Here is an 18867-nt window from a genome sequence, read left to right on the forward strand (position 1 = left end):
TCTTCATCCCCATTTTACAGACAAGGTCAGTCGAGGTCTGGAGAAGTTAAGTGACTTGCCCAAGGTCACAGAGCAGACAAGTGGTGGCTCTGGGATTCGAATCCAGGTCCTTCTGACTCCAGACCTGTTCTCTATCCACTAGGCCATGCTGCTTCTAGGCCACTACTGGGGGCTCTCCCAACTGTGGGCAGCAGGCTAAGGCAGGATGGGAAGGGCTCCTAGGTGAGACCACAGCAAGATGGCTGTCAGCCCCATAGGGAACGGGGAGTCTGTTCAACCTGATCAGCTTTATCCACTGCAGCACTTAGTACAGTGCCTGGCACAGAGTAAGCACTTAAATACCACAATCATTATTCCATAAGATGCTGTGAGGGAGGTGTTTTGGTACCAACCCTCAGGAAGAAGTTGAGTCCCTCAAAGGGTGGGAAGGTGCCCTTAAAGATATAAACAACTTTTTGAAAAAGGGAAAGGCCCGGGCAGTAGTGCCAACATAGACATATGCCACTTAATCTCTCCATGGGCAAGGGGGAGGGGATGCAGCTCAGAGCTTTCTCCATCCTGTAAGCTCGGGCAGAGAGAGAGAGAGAGAGAGAGAGAGAGAGAGAGAGATACACACAGACACAGCCTTTTGCATAGTTATAAGAGGTGGGGCTAAGCACATGGACTGGTCATTACCTGGGCCTGTTGATGGGCCTGGAGCTGCCTGCGGAAGCCTTTCATGCCAGCCATGAATCTCAGAAGGCGGGTGACTCCCTCTTGGAGCAGATCAGCATGATAGGCCTGCACTGCTTGCTCAATCCTGGCTCTCTTCCTTCTCTGCTCCAGCACAAATCCCACCCAGGCATCAAAAACCTGCAGAGGGAGCAGCCCAGCGGTGATTCCCAACCCTGCGCTCCAGCCCTCTTACCGTTTTACCTCAGTGTCCCAAGACGACAGTTCCCAGATAGGGCAGGCTCAACAAATGCTTGGACCCAAGCGTCCATAGTGACCTGGGAAATGCCAGTATCACCGGCCAACGGCACACCCCACTCTGCATTTCTACATTCCCACTTCCCTCTTCCCAGGCAGCTGAAAAAACAAAGTGGGAAGAGATTTCCTGCTCCCATGCCAATTGCAAACTGAATTCATTCAGCCCCTCTGTCACCCTTGTTAACGCCAAGGCAGCTGGGGCCGACGAGCCTTCTGCAACAGGGTGACGTGAAACCAGTTACCTTCCCCTTCAGGGAAAAGGACCAGAACCACAAGGCTTGCACCGTTGCCTGGTGTTCCCGCTGCTTTTCCGCCAGCTGGAAGCCAAACAGAATTCAACGTCAGTGATCTCTTACTTGCTGACAGACAAGTTCATGGGACACTCATGAACAAGGATAGTGCCTGGCACGTGGGAAGCGCATAACCAATACCATGATCATTATTATTACTGTGACGGTCCTGGAGGCTTGGCTACAGTCTGCCATTCCCACCCTGAGTCCAGGTGCACGATACCACCGGGACAGAAACAACATAGCTATTCAGTTTCAAAATTATTTTTCAGTGAAAAATAATGTTAGTAAGGGAAATCTCTGCAGCTAGTAGTTATTCAACACAGATCACGAGCTGCTCCTGAACCTAAATCACTTCCCTTCCCTCTACTCCTTGCCCAGAGGCCAAAGAGACGAGACAGCTCTGCTCAGAAATGTTAAGAAGACTCTTCCCAAGAGCCTAAACTGCAACATGCCCACCCGCCCCAAGCCTGAGGAACAATACCCCAGTGTTTCCCTCTTTGCTATCTCTTTGTGCCACACCAAATTCTATGAAAAAACTTTCCAGAGCTAAATGTAACAGCAGCGCACAAATGGGAGGCAAGAGAAACAGTGTTGCCCAGTGGATAGAGCACGGGCCTGGGAGTCAGAAGAACCTGGGTTTTAATCCCAGCTCCACCACTTGTCTCCTGAGGGACCTTGAGCAAATCACTTCACTTCTCTGTGCCTGTTTCTCATCTGTAAAATGGGGATTACGACCGTGAGCCCCATGTGGGAGGGGGACTGTGTCCAATTTGACTAACTTGAAACTACCCCAGCGCTTAGTACAGTGCCTGCCACACAGTAAGCTCTTAATAGCATTATTATTTTTTTTTTTTAAAAAAAGGATGAATATGCCAGAACAGCACTTACAGAGAAAATGCAATTCCCACCTGATGTTTCCACTGGGAGAAACAAGACTGACTGAGTCTTCGAGCCATCAGCTGAACTCCCTGCCTCTGCAAGAGCTATGAGGGGAAACAAAAGGATGAGTGGAACTCCAGGCTGAACATAAATTGGGGTGGGAATCTCAGGCCTGGCCCAACCTAGCACCTCACCATGACATAGTAGTAATAGTAGTGTTTATTAAGTGCCTACTCTGTGCAGAGCATCTTCCTAAGCACTGGGGGAAAAAAAACCACACTGGTAAGAATTAGTCTCTGGCCCTCCAGGAGTTCACAATCTAAGAACAAGGTGGGGAAGGGTTTGACAAAAAGAAAGATGAAATGATATAAATTAAAAACAAAACAACATAAAAGGCAAAGTTCAGAGTCCAAAAAGTTTGGTGGTAAAAGGGACTGCTCAGTGGGGGTTCAGCTGCCCAGGTCATCGGGAGTCCAGTCATAGCCATAGCTTCCCAACATTTTAAAATGTGTAGCTGCCTGACGCTGCTGCAGCTTAAATCCCCCAGCACCACTTGGGTCACAAGGCACGTTGGGAACAGGGGCCCTGGGGGGCGCGACGGTCAGGCGGCAGGAGAGCCCCAACCAAAGGAAGGGCCAATCTGACTGGCTTTACCCCAGTGACACAGTGTCCTATAAGTAGAGCGGCTAACTGGATCACTATACAAGACAAACTGTGTGTGGCCACTAGCAACCCCAAAGAGGGCCCCAGGAAGTCGACCGACGTGGGTCAGTCTAGACTGGATTTGGCTCTGTGCTGGCCCAACTGCAGACCCAGGCCAGCCAATGAAGGGCTCTTTGGCCAACCACAACAGGAGCACGCTTGTCTGCTGAGTGGCCTTGGGTAAGTCACTTGACTTCTCTGTGCCTCAGTTACCTCATCTGTCAAAGGGGGATTGAGACTGTGAGCGGGACAGAGATCGTGCCCAACTCCATTTGCTTGTCTCCACCCCAGTGCTTAGTACAGTGCCTGGTACATAGTAAGCACTTAAATACCACAATTATTAAGAGCAGTACTTCACCTTAACCAAATCCTATTCCCAGCTGATAACTTCCAGGGACCCTATTGACAAAACTAGGAAGGAATCCTGGCCTGGGTTTTTAGGGGATTATTAACAGTCCCTCAGAGATGTTTCTCTGCTGCAGACCCTCCCTGCCCAGCACAGTTCTCCCCCTCAACCTACTGGATTTTCACCCTCAGCACAATCATCCATGTTTCACTACTGGAGCTGCATTCTAATGGCACGCTCCCCCAAATTACTCCATGGCAATATCAGTAAGGCCCAAAAGCAGCTGTTTCTGCTTCATCGCCACAGGCTACAAAAGCCAAGCAATCCAGCACAGAGTGAGTGCTGGAAAACGGCCTGTGAAATCTCCAGGGGAAGGAGCCTTTCTTTTAGGTGACATTCCAGGGGCCTGGTGCTCTCAGGTTGTTGGGGCATTTCCTGCCTCACCATTTTTCTGATGCAGCAGAGATGGTGTTGCTTCCACCGGGTCATACACTCCTGCAGCAGCCTCTTCCCGTGATGCTGGGCCGCACGATCCAGCTGGGCTCTCTGTAGCGAAATCCTCTGGCTAAATTCCCTCCAGTATAAAAACACAGACCGAAGAAGGCCTAGCACAACCCAAAGCCATAGGAAAAGAACAGGAATTAAATGCCCGTTAACAGAATTCCAGCAAACCTCGATGATCTACATAACCCATTCACTCGTGAAGTGACCTGGGGGTCTAAAATAACATGTAATAGAAAATTGGGGGACTCGTTGAAGACTGGACAGAAGCGCAGCATGGACTGTAGCGTCATTTAGTATGAGAAAAGGACGAAGGGAAGGCAGTCGCCAAGCTGGTAACACAAAAATCTGCCATAAATAATGCTCTCGTAAATAATCTAGTAGTCTGCTGCTTGGGGGAAAGACTGTCTTGTGAGGGAGAGTGCAAGCAGGAGGACAGAGAGAAGAAATCCAACAGCTTTTGTGCCACCTCATCTTTCTGCTCCATCCCATACCCACCCCAGTAGAGAAGAGCAGCAGAGCTGTCGTCCTAGGAAGCTACATGGAATCTGTAACCCATAAGGATTCAATAGGCGGCTGCAATCTATACAAATGTCACCTGGATTCCCTAGACTTCAACTCTCAAACTCATTCATTCAATTGTATTTATTGAGTGCTTTCTGTGTGCAGAGCACTGTACTAAGCACTTGGGAGATACAATGATGCAACAATAAACCACAATGAGTTTCCGGGCTAAAAGGGGGGAGACAGACATCAATGCAAATAAATAAATTACAGATAAGTGCTGGACCTTAAATGGCGACAAACATTAGCCCTTGTCCAAGGTGTTGGCATTTTTCTCTGTGATTGCAAACAGAATATTTTCCTGCAGCCTCAGTTTGGGGCCCTGAGAGACACCTCTCTTTTCTAGGCCTGGAAAACAGCGTCCCCGACCACCCCGGGGAAATGAACAGAAACCAGGAACTCGGGTGCCAGGCCAAGGCCCCACACAATTTGGAGGGATCAGGCAAGGCTACAGACTTGAGCCCAAGTGGGTCTGGCCTCTTTGAGCTATTCTCCGGTGCTATGCTTGGAAATCCCTTCTGGTCACTGTCATGGGCCCGTTTCTCTCAGGAGCACCAGGAGATAGTCCCTAGCCCGGTTCAGCCTCCTAGTTCTTGCTCACCTCGATCCAACTTTTTTCTGGCGTCCATGACCATGGCTGACTCCTGTTGTCGGCCGTAAACCTGCAAGGCCGCGGCATCCCTCCAATGCACCAGCACCTATGGAGTCAGGTTCAAGACTGTCGATGTCAAACCTGTAGGTTAAGGACCCTGGATGTCTGCCCCCCTGAAGCCCAGCCTGCCCACTTGACCCCTCAGAAATCAATCAATCATATTTACTGAGGGCCTACTAGGTGAAGAGCACCATACTAAACGCTTGGGAGAATACAAGGCTCAAACAAGGCCCAGGGTTCACGGATGAAGAGCTCCTTCTTTGACTTCCACCACTGCTGACACAAACTAGTTGAAGTGTATTAGAACAATAATTGTGGTACTTGTTAAGCACCTACTATATGCCAGGCCCTGTGCTAAGCGCTCGGGAAGATATAAAATGATCAGATGAGACACAGTCCCTGTCCCACATGGGATTCAGAGTCTAAGGGGGAAGAGATCCCAAGGTATTTAATCCCCATTTTACAGGTGAGGAAACGGAGGCACAGGGAATTCAAATAACTGAGGTCACACAACAGGCAAGTGGTGGAGCTGGGGTTACAGCCCAGTGCCTCTTGACTCCTAGTCCTGTGCTCTTCCCACTAAGCCACGCTGCTTCTCTATGGCAGATCACGACAGTCAGGGTGATTTCCCCCTTTTTCATTTGAAAAATTGTTTTTTTTCCCCACACAAGCCCCAAATACAGGCCGGGAATGGCCTGTGTCTAGCAAAATAGCATTACCAACTTCTTAGAGCAACTCTGGCTGGGTAAGGCAAACATCTACATTTTACCCACCCCGCTCCAAAATCACCTTTGACACCACTCTTCTCCTGAGATGCTCAACCGCTTCAGCTGTTTTCTCTGCTTCAATCACACATTCAGTGGAATGTTTCTTCCAGGTGTGAAATACCCGCCTGAGGGCAAATCAAGAAATATTTACTCAAAGATCTCCTGACGGGGCAGAGAGGGAAATGCCAAAGGAACAAAGATGTGCAAGCCCAGTGTGAGAATGAAACAATGAGTGACAAGATTAATTCCCCAGTGAAGGAAGATAACAGATACTGTCTAGGAAGGACTCTGGGATCCAGACCCATCCTCCCACCAGCCTTGAACAAACATACTAAACTCTCTATCTACACAAGAATGAGAGAGCAGATTCCAGCCTTGTGACTCAGACTAACATATAGCCAGCTGCAGGCGGCCCTGAGATAATGAAACAGCCCAGCAGACTCTCTAGGGACCAGGAAAAGAAGTTTTAGGAGGAGCAGGAGTAATTTACCATGATCAATCAATCAGTGGTATTTATTGAGCGCTTACTGGGAGAGTACAACAGAGTTGAGAGGTATGTTCCCTACCCACAAAGAGTTTACCTTAACAGTTGCCTATTATGCTGTTTCTCCTTCTCAGCTACATGTTCCAGAACAAGCTGTACTCTGTGCTGGTAGGTCTGAAACAAGGCATTAGGGACAGCAGAGTTGGGATTTATCATGAAGGAAGACATGAGAGAGGCCTGCAAGATTCACTATCCTCCCCTAATCCCTGGATGATTCAAGATTAATCCACCAGGGCACAGTAAAAGAATGTACTCTATATTTTGTTGCTTGGCCCTGTGTGGACTAAAGGATCACATAAGACTTATTGGATTCACGTCCCCTCTAACAGTCAATGATAGTTATTGAGTATTAAATGTGGGCTGAGCCCTGTACTAAGCACTTGGGAGAGTACAATACAGTAGAGTTGGTGAATACATTCCCTTTCCACAGTCTAGAGGGGAAGGCAGACATTAAAATAAATTCTAGATACGGGAAAATAGCAAGAATAAGGATATTTGCCTAGAAGCTGTGGGGCTGGGGAAATATCAAGAGCTTAAAGAATACAAATCCAAGTACACAGGCAACAAAGAAGGGAAAGGAAATAGGGGAAATGAGGGCTTAGTCAAGGTAGGCCTCCTGGAGGTGAGATTTTAATTACCCTCTGAAGATAGGGAGTGTGGTGGACTGCTGTATAGGAAAGGGGAGTGTATTACAGGCCTGAGGGAGGACACGGGCAAGGGGCTGGTGACAGGATAGATGCAAAGTAAGTTAGATTGGCATCAGAGGAGTAAAGTGTGTGGGTGAGGTTGTAGGAGGAAGTCACTGAGGTAAGGAAGGAGGGGGATTGCTGACTGTAATGCTGTTAAGAAGATTCTGTTTGATGTGGAGGTGGATGGGCAACCATTCCTCTGTAGGATAAGTCCTGAGGAGTGGGGTAACATGGACTGAATGTTTTTTTTAGAAAAACATTCCAAGCAGCAGAGTGAATTAAGGACTGGAGAGGGGTGAGATGGGAGGTAAGGAGATCAGTGAAGAGGCTTCTGCAGTAGACAATGCTAAATGCTTGGATCAGTGGGGTAGCAATTTGAATGGAGAGGAAATGGCAGACTTTAGAGGTTATGATGGTAGAACTGAAAGGATTTGGTGACTCTGAATATGTGAGTTGAATGAGAGAAATGAATCAAGGATAATGCCAAGTTTAGGGGCTCGAGAGACAGGCAAGACAGTGGTGTTATTTACAGTTGCTGGAATGCTACCAAGGGCGGGTGTGGGGATAAAGAACATAAATGCCGAGGCTAATCAATCAGTGCCATTTGTTGAAAGCTTAGTGTGTGCAGAGCACCGTATCAAGCGCTTGGGAGAGTACACTAGAGTTGGTAGAAACAATCACTGTCTTCAAGGAATTTATAATCAAGAGGGGGACCCCAGCTGCCGGGAAAACTCCCTTTTGCAATCTATGGACGTCAATCTCTCAGATACCGACAGTGCTGGTTTCACACAACCTACTGTTTGTTCTTTCCTAAATGACTGTGCCACCCAGAGCAACCTTCAGCGCAAGTGCCTTAATCTTTCACTCCAGCTCTGTGCTCTAGGCTCATCCTTCTGCCTGTGGAATATTTGAACTGCAGTCACTCCAACCCAAAGCACCAGTCAAATTAGATTCATTCCAGGACATTAAATGGCATTCATTTTGGGTCCTTTTTCAGTTTACGAAAATCAGGATGGTTATCACACAGGTATGAGGGAGGCAAATATAGGAACTGCAACAGCTTCCTAAACATTTTTTATTTAATAAAAATGACAAAAGTCATACAGGTTTCTCAGAAGTCTTCAGACATCCATGGAAGCCGCTCCTTAGCTACTAAGGCAGTTGAACAAATAAATCCACAGGTGTTTTTAAAATGGTATTTCTTAAGCACTTAGTATGTTCAAATACTATTCTAAGCGCTGGGGTAGATACAAGTTAATCAGGTCACACGCAGTCCTTGTCCCACATGCGGCTCATAGTTTAAGCAGAGGGAGAACAAGTACTGAATCCCCATTTCTGCAGTTGAGAAAACTGAGGCACAGAGAAGTTAAGCATCTTGGCCAAGGTCAAAAAGCAGGCAAATGGCAGAGAAGGGGTTAGAACCTAGGTCCTCTAGCTCCTAGGCCTGTGTTTTATCCACTAGGCTATGCTACTTCCCAGTTCTACCAGAAGGCATGTTTTCGGACATGTTTCAGCTAGGACATTATTAGGGAACTAGGGACCATTTTTCTAACAACTTTGACCCAGTTGGGTAAATTACGCAATGAAGAAATGGCTTCTGTGCATGTGTGTGTGAGCAGTAATGGCTTTTTCACATGTGTCCACACGAGTGCGGCCAGGCCCCGATAATTATAGGGGCACATTCCTTACTGAGAGTTTTGTGAGATTACAAGATACAGGTTTGGGGAGAAGCAGTATACCAAAAGTGTACCCAACTCATAAGATACTTTTTCTGGTCCCACACAACCCTTTCAAGAGGTATTCAGGAATAAAATGCATGAAATCCAGATGCTTTTCTACTCTTTCAGTAAAAACTGGATAAATGAGCAAGAGGCTTCCTACCATCCAGGCCTTCAGGACCCTGCTCAGCAATGCGTGTCGGTAGTGCAGGTCTGCACACACCAACTTCTGCCATTTTGCACTCCGCTGGACCACATACTAAAAATATAAAGGAAAGAATGGCACGTGAAAGGAGAAAGAGTCCCATACCATGAAGAAAGCTGGAACAGGGAGATCCAAACCCAGCCTTTCACCCTATAATAATAATTGTACTTGTTAAATTATTATAATTATTACATGTTATATAAGAGTGGTTAGAGAAGCAGCGTGGCTCAGTGGAAAGAGCATGGGCTTTGGAGTCAGAGGTCATGAGTTTGAATCCCAGCTCTGCCATTTGTCAACTGTGTGACTGTGGGCAAGTCACTTAACTTCTCTGTGCCTCAGTTACCTCAGCTGTAAAATGGGGACTAAGACTGTGAGCCCCATGTGGGACAACCTGATCCCCGTGTCTACCCCAGCGCTAAGAACAGTGCTCTGCACATAGTAAGCACTTAACAAATACCAACATTATTAAAAGGTAATCAGCTTGGACACCATCCCTGTCCCACATGGGACTCACAATCTTAATCCCCATTTTATGGATGAGGTAACAGGCTCAGAGAAGTGACTTGCCCAAGGTCACACAGAAGACGTGGCAGAGCTGGGATCAGAACACAGGTCCTCTGACTCCCAGGCCCACGCTCTTTCCACTAAGCCACGCTGCTTCTCAGGTGTTCCTATCTGCAGGAACATCACCATCCGATACTGGAAGGTGTCAGAACCGGGAACCAGAAGGTTCAAGATAGGGATCTTTTGTCATCTGGAAGATAAAAAGTTATTTCCCCCAATCTTATCAGAAAAGTAATTTCCTAATCTCCTTGGCTCCCCACCCCAGAGTGCTTCTACCTGCACTCTTAGAAATCAGATTAACTGTTATCACCAGCAGAAGGTACAAGAGTTACCTATCTTGCTCTATCAGGCAAACGCTTAATCTGGAGGACCTCACCTGCCTCCACTTGCTCCAAGAATACCACAGGACCTGCTGAGAGTGGAATTGCATAGCCGTCCTCAAGCCCATCCTCCTACAGGAGAAAGGGTGCAGACAGTCAACTGAAGCCTAGACCCAATCCTACCATTCTCATAAAAACATTTCCCTTCTCCCAGTTTCCCCAAATTCACCTTAATTACGGTACTCAATAAACACTCTACAAAGCTCTGAGATAGGTCATGAGATCAAAAGTACTCTCTGTCCCACAAGGGGTATCTAGTGAGGAACCTGAGGCCCTGGGAGAATAAATGACTTGCCCCAGCTCAGTAGGCCAGTGGCAGAGCTGGGATGCGAATTCACAGTCCCATGCTCTCTCCATTAGGCCATGCTACCTCTCTTTTGAGAAATGCCAAGTGTGGCTGCTTTTGAGATGCAATAGTTTGAATCCTGCTATGTAGACTCAGGAAAGAAGTTACAGTCAACAAATGTCTAACTCCTAGAGAAGGTAGAACTAGGTGACTTTCTTAGGTCTCTCCTAAAACCAACTCTAAATGATTCCTTGAAGCCAGCTATATCCGCCCTGAGATTGAACACTTAAAACTTAGGTTTAAGACTCTTTCAGGGCATCACAGCTAGTACACATTTCTAGATCTTCCCTAAGTAAAACAACAGACCAAAGGGGCCCAAAGATGGTAATATTTAGGGGAGAATGTTTTCTCTTCCTTCCCCTGAAGACATTAATACCCCAAGGCAGTAAAAAAATGCAAATGTAACAAATTACATTTCACACACACATACACTCCCTCTCCCCTACCCCTCTCTTTATCAGTAGTATTTGAGTGTCTACTCTGTGCTGACTGTACGAGAGGTTGACCATATTTTTGTGAATTTAAACACACCTTAACCTAGCTCACTACGTCATGAGTGGTACAAGGAGCAGTGAATCCAACCCCACCCAGGCCACCCTCCAGGCCCAGAGTCCCTGAGGAGTCTGGGACTTTCTGGGCGTTAGCTCCCCTTCCCTCGGCAGGGGGCCTCAAATGGACTATCTGTTCCTACCTCAGTCCTCCCTCCCTACTTGGTCCCAAAAGGAATGGACTGGATGGAGCCCAGCAGACCCTGCTTCATCAGCAGCGGCTTCTAGGTAGGTTAGGACAGCGTTGCATTGCACATTGTGGGGTGTTTGGTGAGGACTCCTTCTCCCCGTTGCCGCTCCTGAGGCCCCGAGTGGCAGATATAAATGCTTTGCCCTCCTTCCCTGGCTTGAGATCCACATTTTGTTCCAAGAACAACTAGATATGGCTCCCAAACCACAACATGGGAGACCCTCAGTATACACAATACACAATGCAGACTCTGGTCTGGGGCTGAAATAAGGGTCCAACTTTAAAACTGGGCACTGGTTGAATGTGTATATAACTATACAATGGAGAACTTAGAGATAATAATAATAATTGTGTATTTGTTAAGCACTTACTCTGTGCCAGGCACCATACCAAGCACTGGGATACATACAAGCAGATCGGAGTGGACAGAGTCCCTGTCCCACATGGGGCTCACCTTCTCAATCTCCATTTTACAGAGGAGGTAACTGAGGCAGTGAAGTGACTTGACCAAGGTCACAGAGCAGACAAGCGGCAGAGTCAAGATTAGAACACATAACCTGACTCCCAGACCCATGGTCTTTCCACAATGCCATGTTGCTTCCCATATCTTCTGCAGCTGGCTGATAGCTGACTTATTCTACCACGAGGAGGGCCTCAGGGAGTGTTTGTGGGTTACTGCAAGCCACCTCCGTTATCAACTATTGGAGTTTTAACGAAGGACAGCCGGCGCAGGAAATAAACCCAGGCAATGCCTCTGAATAGGAAGGGCAGGGTTGTACTTAAGTGAAGATCAGCGGTATCCACTGCATGGTGCTATGAAGTGAGCCCGGCTTCATCCCAGCACGTTTAAAATGATAAGGTGTGGTTCACTGGAAAGGCTAAGGCAGGCAGCAGCCCATACAAATGGCCACCCACTCTGTTCGGAGCTCCTGAACGTTCTCCTTCCAAAGCTGGAAAGCCTTCAGCAGTTGCCTGTGACGGTGATGATTATCAGCTGCGACTTCTCCCTCCCGCTCCTTAGTATGCACTGCCACCTGGGTGAGCCACACAGACCAGAAACGATGCAACAGCAGCTGTTCAGAGTGAAGAATAGCCTGTAACAGAAAGGGGAAAAGTAGAGGGAGGGCAGTGGGAGAGGAGAGAAACACATCAGTGAAAACTATTAACCAAAGAGAAAAATGATCATCAATACAGTAAGCTACCTCACTCCTAAAACCAGCCTGGCCAATTCCAAAGACGCAGCATGGTCAGGTGGAAAGAGCACGGGCCTGGGAATCAGAAGGACCTGGGTTTGAATTCCTGTTCTATCGCTTGTCTGCTGTGTGACCTTGGGCCAGTCACTTAACTTCTCTGCACCTCAGTACCTCATAAAATGGGGAGTAAGAATGTAAGTCCCTTGTGAGGCAGGGACTGTGTCTAACGTGACTAGGTTGAATCTACCCCAGCATTTAGTACAGGGCCTGGCACAGAGTAAGTGCTTAACAAATACCATTTTTTAAAAAAACTAAAAACCTTCCACTCCAACTAAGCCATCAGAACTCTGTCCAGTTGCTTGAGGCTGCCCAGGTGATAGATTAAATCTATGGCAAGGAGTCAGAGTACTGCTGGCTCACTTGCGTAGCCTTGGACTAGTCTCTTCTCATTTGTGAAACAAATCAGGGCTGCCCGATTTCATGAACAAGGGAGACTATGAAAAGCCGCACTGTCAAAATGATGAGACTGTCTAATTGAAAAGCTCTTTGGGCAAAGTCCATTTACCATTCTCTCTGCCAAATGGTTTTCTTGCTGCTGACGCATCCTCTGCCACCATATGTCAAATACCTGCCTCTCCACCACCTCCCTTAGGAAAACAAATGAAGAACATCCATGAACCATTACGCTCTGTGAGGGAGGGCCAGATTTATAAAAAAACTAAACATTTTCATTTGAGATGGTAAATGTCCAAATGTACTTTTCTAATCCACCATAGTCATTCTTTTGTCCTGCTTAGGTTGCCAACTGTTGGTGAGGATGTGGGTTTTGTATTCTTGGGCAAGCAAACAGTAACTGATTTGAATGACTGACTGGTTCCCAGAATCTGAGAAGTCAAAGATCTGACCAATTAGCCATGATCGAGGTTCCTCAGAGACATCTGTCACATCATTTGGTACTGGGAGATAAAGGGGTTTTTTTTTTTGTTTGGTTTGGTTTTTTAAATTGCCTCCTGAACATTTGCCAGCAAGGATTATTATTTTGATCCTTAGAATGGAGTCCACCCAGCTTCTTCAGGCCTGGTTTTAAAAAAGAAAAGCCTCTGATAAAAGAAATGAATGGCAGAAGGGTAGATAGTTGGGTTTTTGTTCTGTGTTTTTTTTTTTATCCTAGATACTACTAAGGAAGAATGGAGTAGGGGAAAATTGGGAAAGGACACAGAAACAACATCAACTCTTCCCCTCCTTCAAAAAAAAAAAAACCTCAGGAGGAATAAGAGACTAAAACTGCAGCAGGAGAAAATGCTGCAAAGTGAACACTCCTCATTTTCAGGACCCAGAAAGGAAAGAATTTGTGTACCTTAATATTCTATTTTATTAAATTCTGTTTTCACTGCTTGTGAATATTTGTTTCTGTCTCCCTCAGTAGAGTGTAAGTCCTTGTGGGCAGGGAATGTGTCTGGTGTTTCCCAAGCACTGTGCTCTGCATTGAAGCACTCAGTAAATGTCATTACTACTTCCGCCAAAATGCTGTGAACTTTAACACAACCAAGTAAATAAGCACTAGCTCACAGCCTAAAAAAAAAAAAAACCACCCAGGTGATTTAACTGACAATACCACATAACCTAAAGGAAGGGTACCGGATCCCTTTAGGCTATTTAAAGCTATATCAATGGAACATCCGGCAACCATAGGTAGGGCCCGTGACAATTAGCTGGCCACGAAAAGCTTTGAAGGTGGGAATTTTTATTTTTTTTTAAAGAAAAAATTTTTCAAGTAATGTTGAATTAATGGAATTCCAAGGGTCACAGGTATAGGGACAGATAAGGGCTGGAGCCATTTTTTATACACTATTCATCATCTCTCCATTAGCTGGGGATATGTATTTAAGTTGCTAAATCTCTCCCTTAGCCATGGGTGGGTTCTGGCTAGGTACACCAGCGATACCTACAGATACTCCTCTGATGCTGCCCAGGAAGCCTCATTTCTCACCATCCACCTAATGTTGACATCCTAAGATTATCTAGGAATGATACAGGAATAACCTAGCCAAGGCAGTAATAATAAACCATTCATTCATTCAATAGTATTTATTGAGTGCTTACTATGTGCAGAGCACTGTACTAAGCGCTTGGAATGTACAAATCGGTAACAGATAGAGACAGTCCCTGCCCTTTGACGGGCTTACAGTCTAATCGGGGGAGACGGACAGACAAGAACAATAGCAATAAATAGAATCAAGGGGAAGAACATCTCATTAAAACAATAGCAAATAAATAGAATCAAGGCGATGTACATCTCATTAACGTAATGAATAGGGTAATGAATAAATAGGGTAATGACATGTACATGCTTTATCATTTAGTCTTTTATTCACCTATCCATCTTTCCATTCTCATCTTTCGCCCAAATCGGCAATTTAATCTGTTTCTGTCTCCCTAGTTAAGTAGTAGTTCCCGGAGAGCAGGGATTGTGTTTTATACCATACTCTCCCAAGTGCTTACTTCAGGACTCTGCCCAAGGCAGAGGCTCAATAAACACAACCGATTGTTTGGGGACTTGGGAAACATCACTAAAAACATGTGCCCGTCTGGACAGAACACGATGTGATGAGAGAAGAGATGGAGTGCAGATCTGTGTGGCACCATAAAAAGGTATGTATATGCACTATATTGCAAGTTTTCCTTAAGGCGGGAGTCAGCTGGAACTCAGCATGGGCAGGGAATGTGTCTGCTAATTCTGTTGTATTGTACTTTCCCAAGAGCATAGTACAATGGTCTGCAAAGACCAAGCGCTTGATAAATACCACTCATGACTGATGATAATTGAGTGTGTATCTACTATTTACCTCTAGAGTTATTTAATTGCTTACTTCTCTTTCCTGTCATTTGTACCTTTGCTCTCACTTTAACCACTGGATATCAATCATGGTATTTATTGTGTGCTTACTGTTGGCAGAGCACTGTACTAAACACTCGGGAGAGTATAATACAAAAGAGTCGGTAGACACATTCCAGGCTCACCATGAGCTGACAGTCTAGAGGGGGTATCTGGCAACCTCTGCCCGCTTATCTTCCCCCATTAGATTGTAATCCCCTTGACTGTAAAGACCGTATCTTTTTACTTCTACTGGATGTTCCCAAAGCCCAATAGCATGTTCTACACTCAAAAGGCACGCAACTGATGAAGTAAAATTATCCCCTAGTATAAAACCTGTAAAGTTCTTAATGGCATATGAAGACGTAGCGGAGAGGAACATGGCCCAAGGACCATTACAGTTTGGGAACCGTGCTTTAGAAAACTTATTATTGCCCACAAGATTCCAGCAAGTGACTCTTGGGTCAGGTCACGAGAGGGCTCCAGGTACCTGTGGAAATGCAGTGCTGTTTCCTTCATTTCTCTTTGCTGCTGCTGCTGTTGCTTGAATCTTCTCCAGGCTTGGAAGCTGGAAGGCAGGATTCTCCTCTGGAAATGAGCCTCAGCTTTTGCATACTGCAGCTACAAAAAAGAACCAGGCTGTGTTTCAGCAGAGACACTTTCAGGGCTCGGAAAAACAAAGGCTCCTGGCCATCAGTGCCTTCTACTACCCCCCATCTTGTGTTCCTCATAACTGACCCTCCTAGTTGTCCTCCCCAACTGTTGTCCATTTGCTCAAGCCTCCCCTCAACCCCATTTCAGCTTCAAGCCAAGTCCCATCACTCCTTTTAAGCCTTCCTAAAAATGTCACTCCCTCCTCCAGGAAGGATTCCCTGATTAACACCCCGCCTTCCCGGAGCAAATTAACTTTCAGGGCACAGGCTTACACCATTTCATGTAATGTGTATAGAGCATCACTGAACCATCAAGTGTACCCAAAAGTGAGGTCCTTCAAGTTAATATTTCAAATCGTCATACACTCTCAAAGCCATCCTGAAATCACATGCCCTCAAAGAGGCCTTTCCCAACTAAGCCCTCATTTCCCCTACTTCTCTTCCCTTTTGCACCGTCTGTGCATTTGGATCTCTACCCTTCAAGCACTTGACTGTAAGTCCGTTGTGGGCAGGAAATGTATCTGTACATCTGTATCCCAAGCGCTTAGTACGGTGCTCTGCACACAATAAGCGCTCAATAAATATGACTGACTTGATATCCCCACCCTATCATCAGCCTCACAGCACTTACATATCCTTATTCCTTGCCACATCCCTATCTGTAATTTATTTTAATGTCTGTCTCCTCCTCTAGGCTGTAAGCTCCCTTTGGACAGGGATTATGTCTACCAATTCTAATATATTGTACTTTCCCAAACATTTAGCACAGTGCTTTGCACACAGTAAGCACTCAAATATTTCTGGCTGATTGATAACATATTTAATTCCTGATTTTACTCAGTATAGGCACTCAGTATAGCATATGGCACCCAGTGGATGTTCAATAAATACTACTATTCATTTTAATTGAGAACAGGAAAATATACAATAATTAGATTCACAGGTAGTCCAAAATCCTCATTTTGGTCAATATAATTCTACCTCTCCTCTCTGCCCACCCTCTGGATCTAATGTACAACTAAATGGAGAAGGACTACCCACAAGCTGCATAATCTTCCTCTAAAAGCTAGATGTATATGCAACAGAACACTCACTCACATTTGTTCTTTTCTACATCCACCGCACAAAATGGAAAGTTTCAGGTTCAGAATATTTTAAACTGAGTATTCTAACAGTAAATCCATCAATATATTTAATGAGAGTTGACTGTGGGCAAAGCACTGTATTAATAATAATAATGATGTAGGTACTTGTTAAGCTCTTACTATGTGCCGAGCACTGTTCTAAGCGCTGGGGTAGATACAAGGTAATTGGGTTGTCCCACATGAGGCTCACAGTCTTCATGTTCATTTTACAGATGAGGGAACTGAGGCACCAAGAAGTGAAGTGACTTGCCCAAAGTCACACCGCTGACAAGTGGCAGAGCTGGGATTCGAACCCATGACCTCTGACTCCTAAGCCCGGGCTCTTTCCACTGAGCCACGGTGCTTCAGCACTTTGGGGGATACAATACTATACTGTTGGGTTTTTTACGGTATTTGTTAAGCACTTACTACATGCCAGACACTATACCAAGCGCTGGGGTAGATACAAGGTAATCAGGTTTGACAAAGTCCATGTCCCACATGGGGCTCACTGTCTTAATCCCCACTGTACTAATGAGGTAGCAGACACAGAGAAGTTAAGTGACTTGCCCAAGGTCACAGCAGACAAGTGGCAGAGCTGGGATGAGAACCCAGATCTTTCTGACTTCCAGACCCGTGCTCTGTCCGCTAGATCACGATGCTTCTCTTCTGATAAACATGATTCCTGCCCTCACAAGAGAGGAAGAAAGAGAGGAAAATAGAGACGCCACGAAAATTGTAGCTGCTGTAATGTAATAATAATTTAATAATAATAATAATAAATAATTTTGGCATTTGTTAAGCGCTTACTATGTGCCAAGCACTGTTCTAAGCGCTGGGGTAGACACAGGGGAATCAGGTTGTCCCACGTGGGGTTCACAGTCTTAATCCCCATTTTACAGATGAGGTAACTGAGACACCGAGAAGTTAAGTGACTTGCCCAAAGTCACACAGCTGACAAGTGGCCGAGCCGGGTTTCGAACCCATGACCTCTGACTCCAAAGCCCATGCTCTTCCCACTGAGCCACGAATTTCTGATAGAACATGGGCCTGGGAGTCCGAAGAACCTGGTTTCTAATCCCAGTTCCACACTTGTCTGCTGGGTGACCTTGGGCAAGTCACTTAATCTCTTTGTGCCTCAGTTACCTCATTTTTTACCCTACTTAAAACTCACCTCCTCCAAGAGGCCTTCCCAGACTGAGCTCCCCTTCTCCCTCGACCACCCCCCCTTCACCTCTCCGCAGCTTAACCCTCTTTTCCCCCCATTTCCCTCTGCTTCTCCCCCTCTCCCTTCCCATCCCCTCAGCACTGTACTCGTCTGCTCAACTGTATATATTTTCATTACCCTATTTATTTTGTTAATGAAATGTACATCGCCTCGATTCTATTTAGTTGCCATCGGTTTTTACGAGATGTTCTTCCCCTAAACTCTATTTATTGCCATCGTTCTTGTCTGTCCATCTCCCCCGATTAGACCGTAAGCCCGTCAAACGGCAGGGACTGTCTCTATCTGTTGCCGACTTGTTCAATCCAAGCGCTTAGTACAGTGCTCTGCACATAGTAAGCGCTCAATAAATACTATTGCATGAATGAGTTAATTTGTAAAATGGGGATTAAGATATTGAGCCCACTGTGGAACAGAGACTTTGTTCAACCTGATTATAATAATAATAATGTTGGTATTTGTTAAGCGCTTACTATGTGCAGAGCACTCTTCTAAGTGCTGGGGGAGATACAGGGTCATCAGGTTGTTCCACGTGAGGCTCACAGTCTTCATCCCCATTTTACAGATGAGGTAACTGAGGCATGGAGAAGTGAAGTGACTTGCCCACAGTCACACAGCTGACAAGTGGCAGAGCCGGGATTCAAACTCATGATCTCTGACTCCCAAGCCTGGGCTCTTTCCACTGAGCCACGCTGATTATCTACCCCAGCATTTAGTATAGTGCCTGGCACATACTAAGCACTAAAATACTATAAGAAAAAAGGGTCATAGAGGCAAGGAGCACTTTAAGTACTACAGAGTCAGGAGAGGGAGAATGAAGGGAGCAGAACAGGTGGAAACCACCTCTAGAAAGATACAAAAAGGACTAAAAATCATTCCTCCCCATGATCAGGGGTGACGGCAATATCTTCAGAAACATCCTCTCCGTCCCCATATTTTT

The 18867-nt window shown here is 45.9% G+C and overlaps 1 protein-coding gene across 4 annotated transcripts in view; it reads right to left on the reverse strand.

The window, feature by feature from the left end:
* The window catches only part of SFI1 (SFI1 centrin binding protein), a 58836-nt gene that overhangs the window by 5374 nt on the left and 34595 nt on the right, over positions 1-18867 (reverse strand). For all 4 annotated transcript variants that reach the window (XM_029058628.2, XM_029058625.2, XM_029058623.2 and 1 more), the window contains 12 exons: positions 15416-15546; positions 12616-12697; positions 11773-11951; positions 9770-9845; positions 8788-8883; positions 6255-6331; positions 5696-5798; positions 4856-4952; positions 3634-3794; positions 2171-2245; positions 1212-1286; positions 676-852 (listed from right to left, as the gene is read on the reverse strand). In XM_029058628.2, coding sequence (XP_028914461.1) covers positions 676-852; positions 1212-1286; positions 2171-2245; positions 3634-3794; positions 4856-4952; positions 5696-5798; positions 6255-6331; positions 8788-8883; positions 9770-9845; positions 11773-11951; positions 12616-12697; positions 15416-15546 — 1329 coding nt within the window. The remainder of the gene's footprint in view (positions 1-675; positions 853-1211; positions 1287-2170; positions 2246-3633; positions 3795-4855; positions 4953-5695; positions 5799-6254; positions 6332-8787; positions 8884-9769; positions 9846-11772; positions 11952-12615; positions 12698-15415; positions 15547-18867) is intronic.

The sequence above is a fragment of the Ornithorhynchus anatinus genome, chromosome 2, assembly GCF_004115215.2.
Source record: "Ornithorhynchus anatinus isolate Pmale09 chromosome 2, mOrnAna1.pri.v4, whole genome shotgun sequence".
Classification (NCBI taxonomy): Eukaryota; Metazoa; Chordata; class Mammalia; order Monotremata; family Ornithorhynchidae; genus Ornithorhynchus; species Ornithorhynchus anatinus.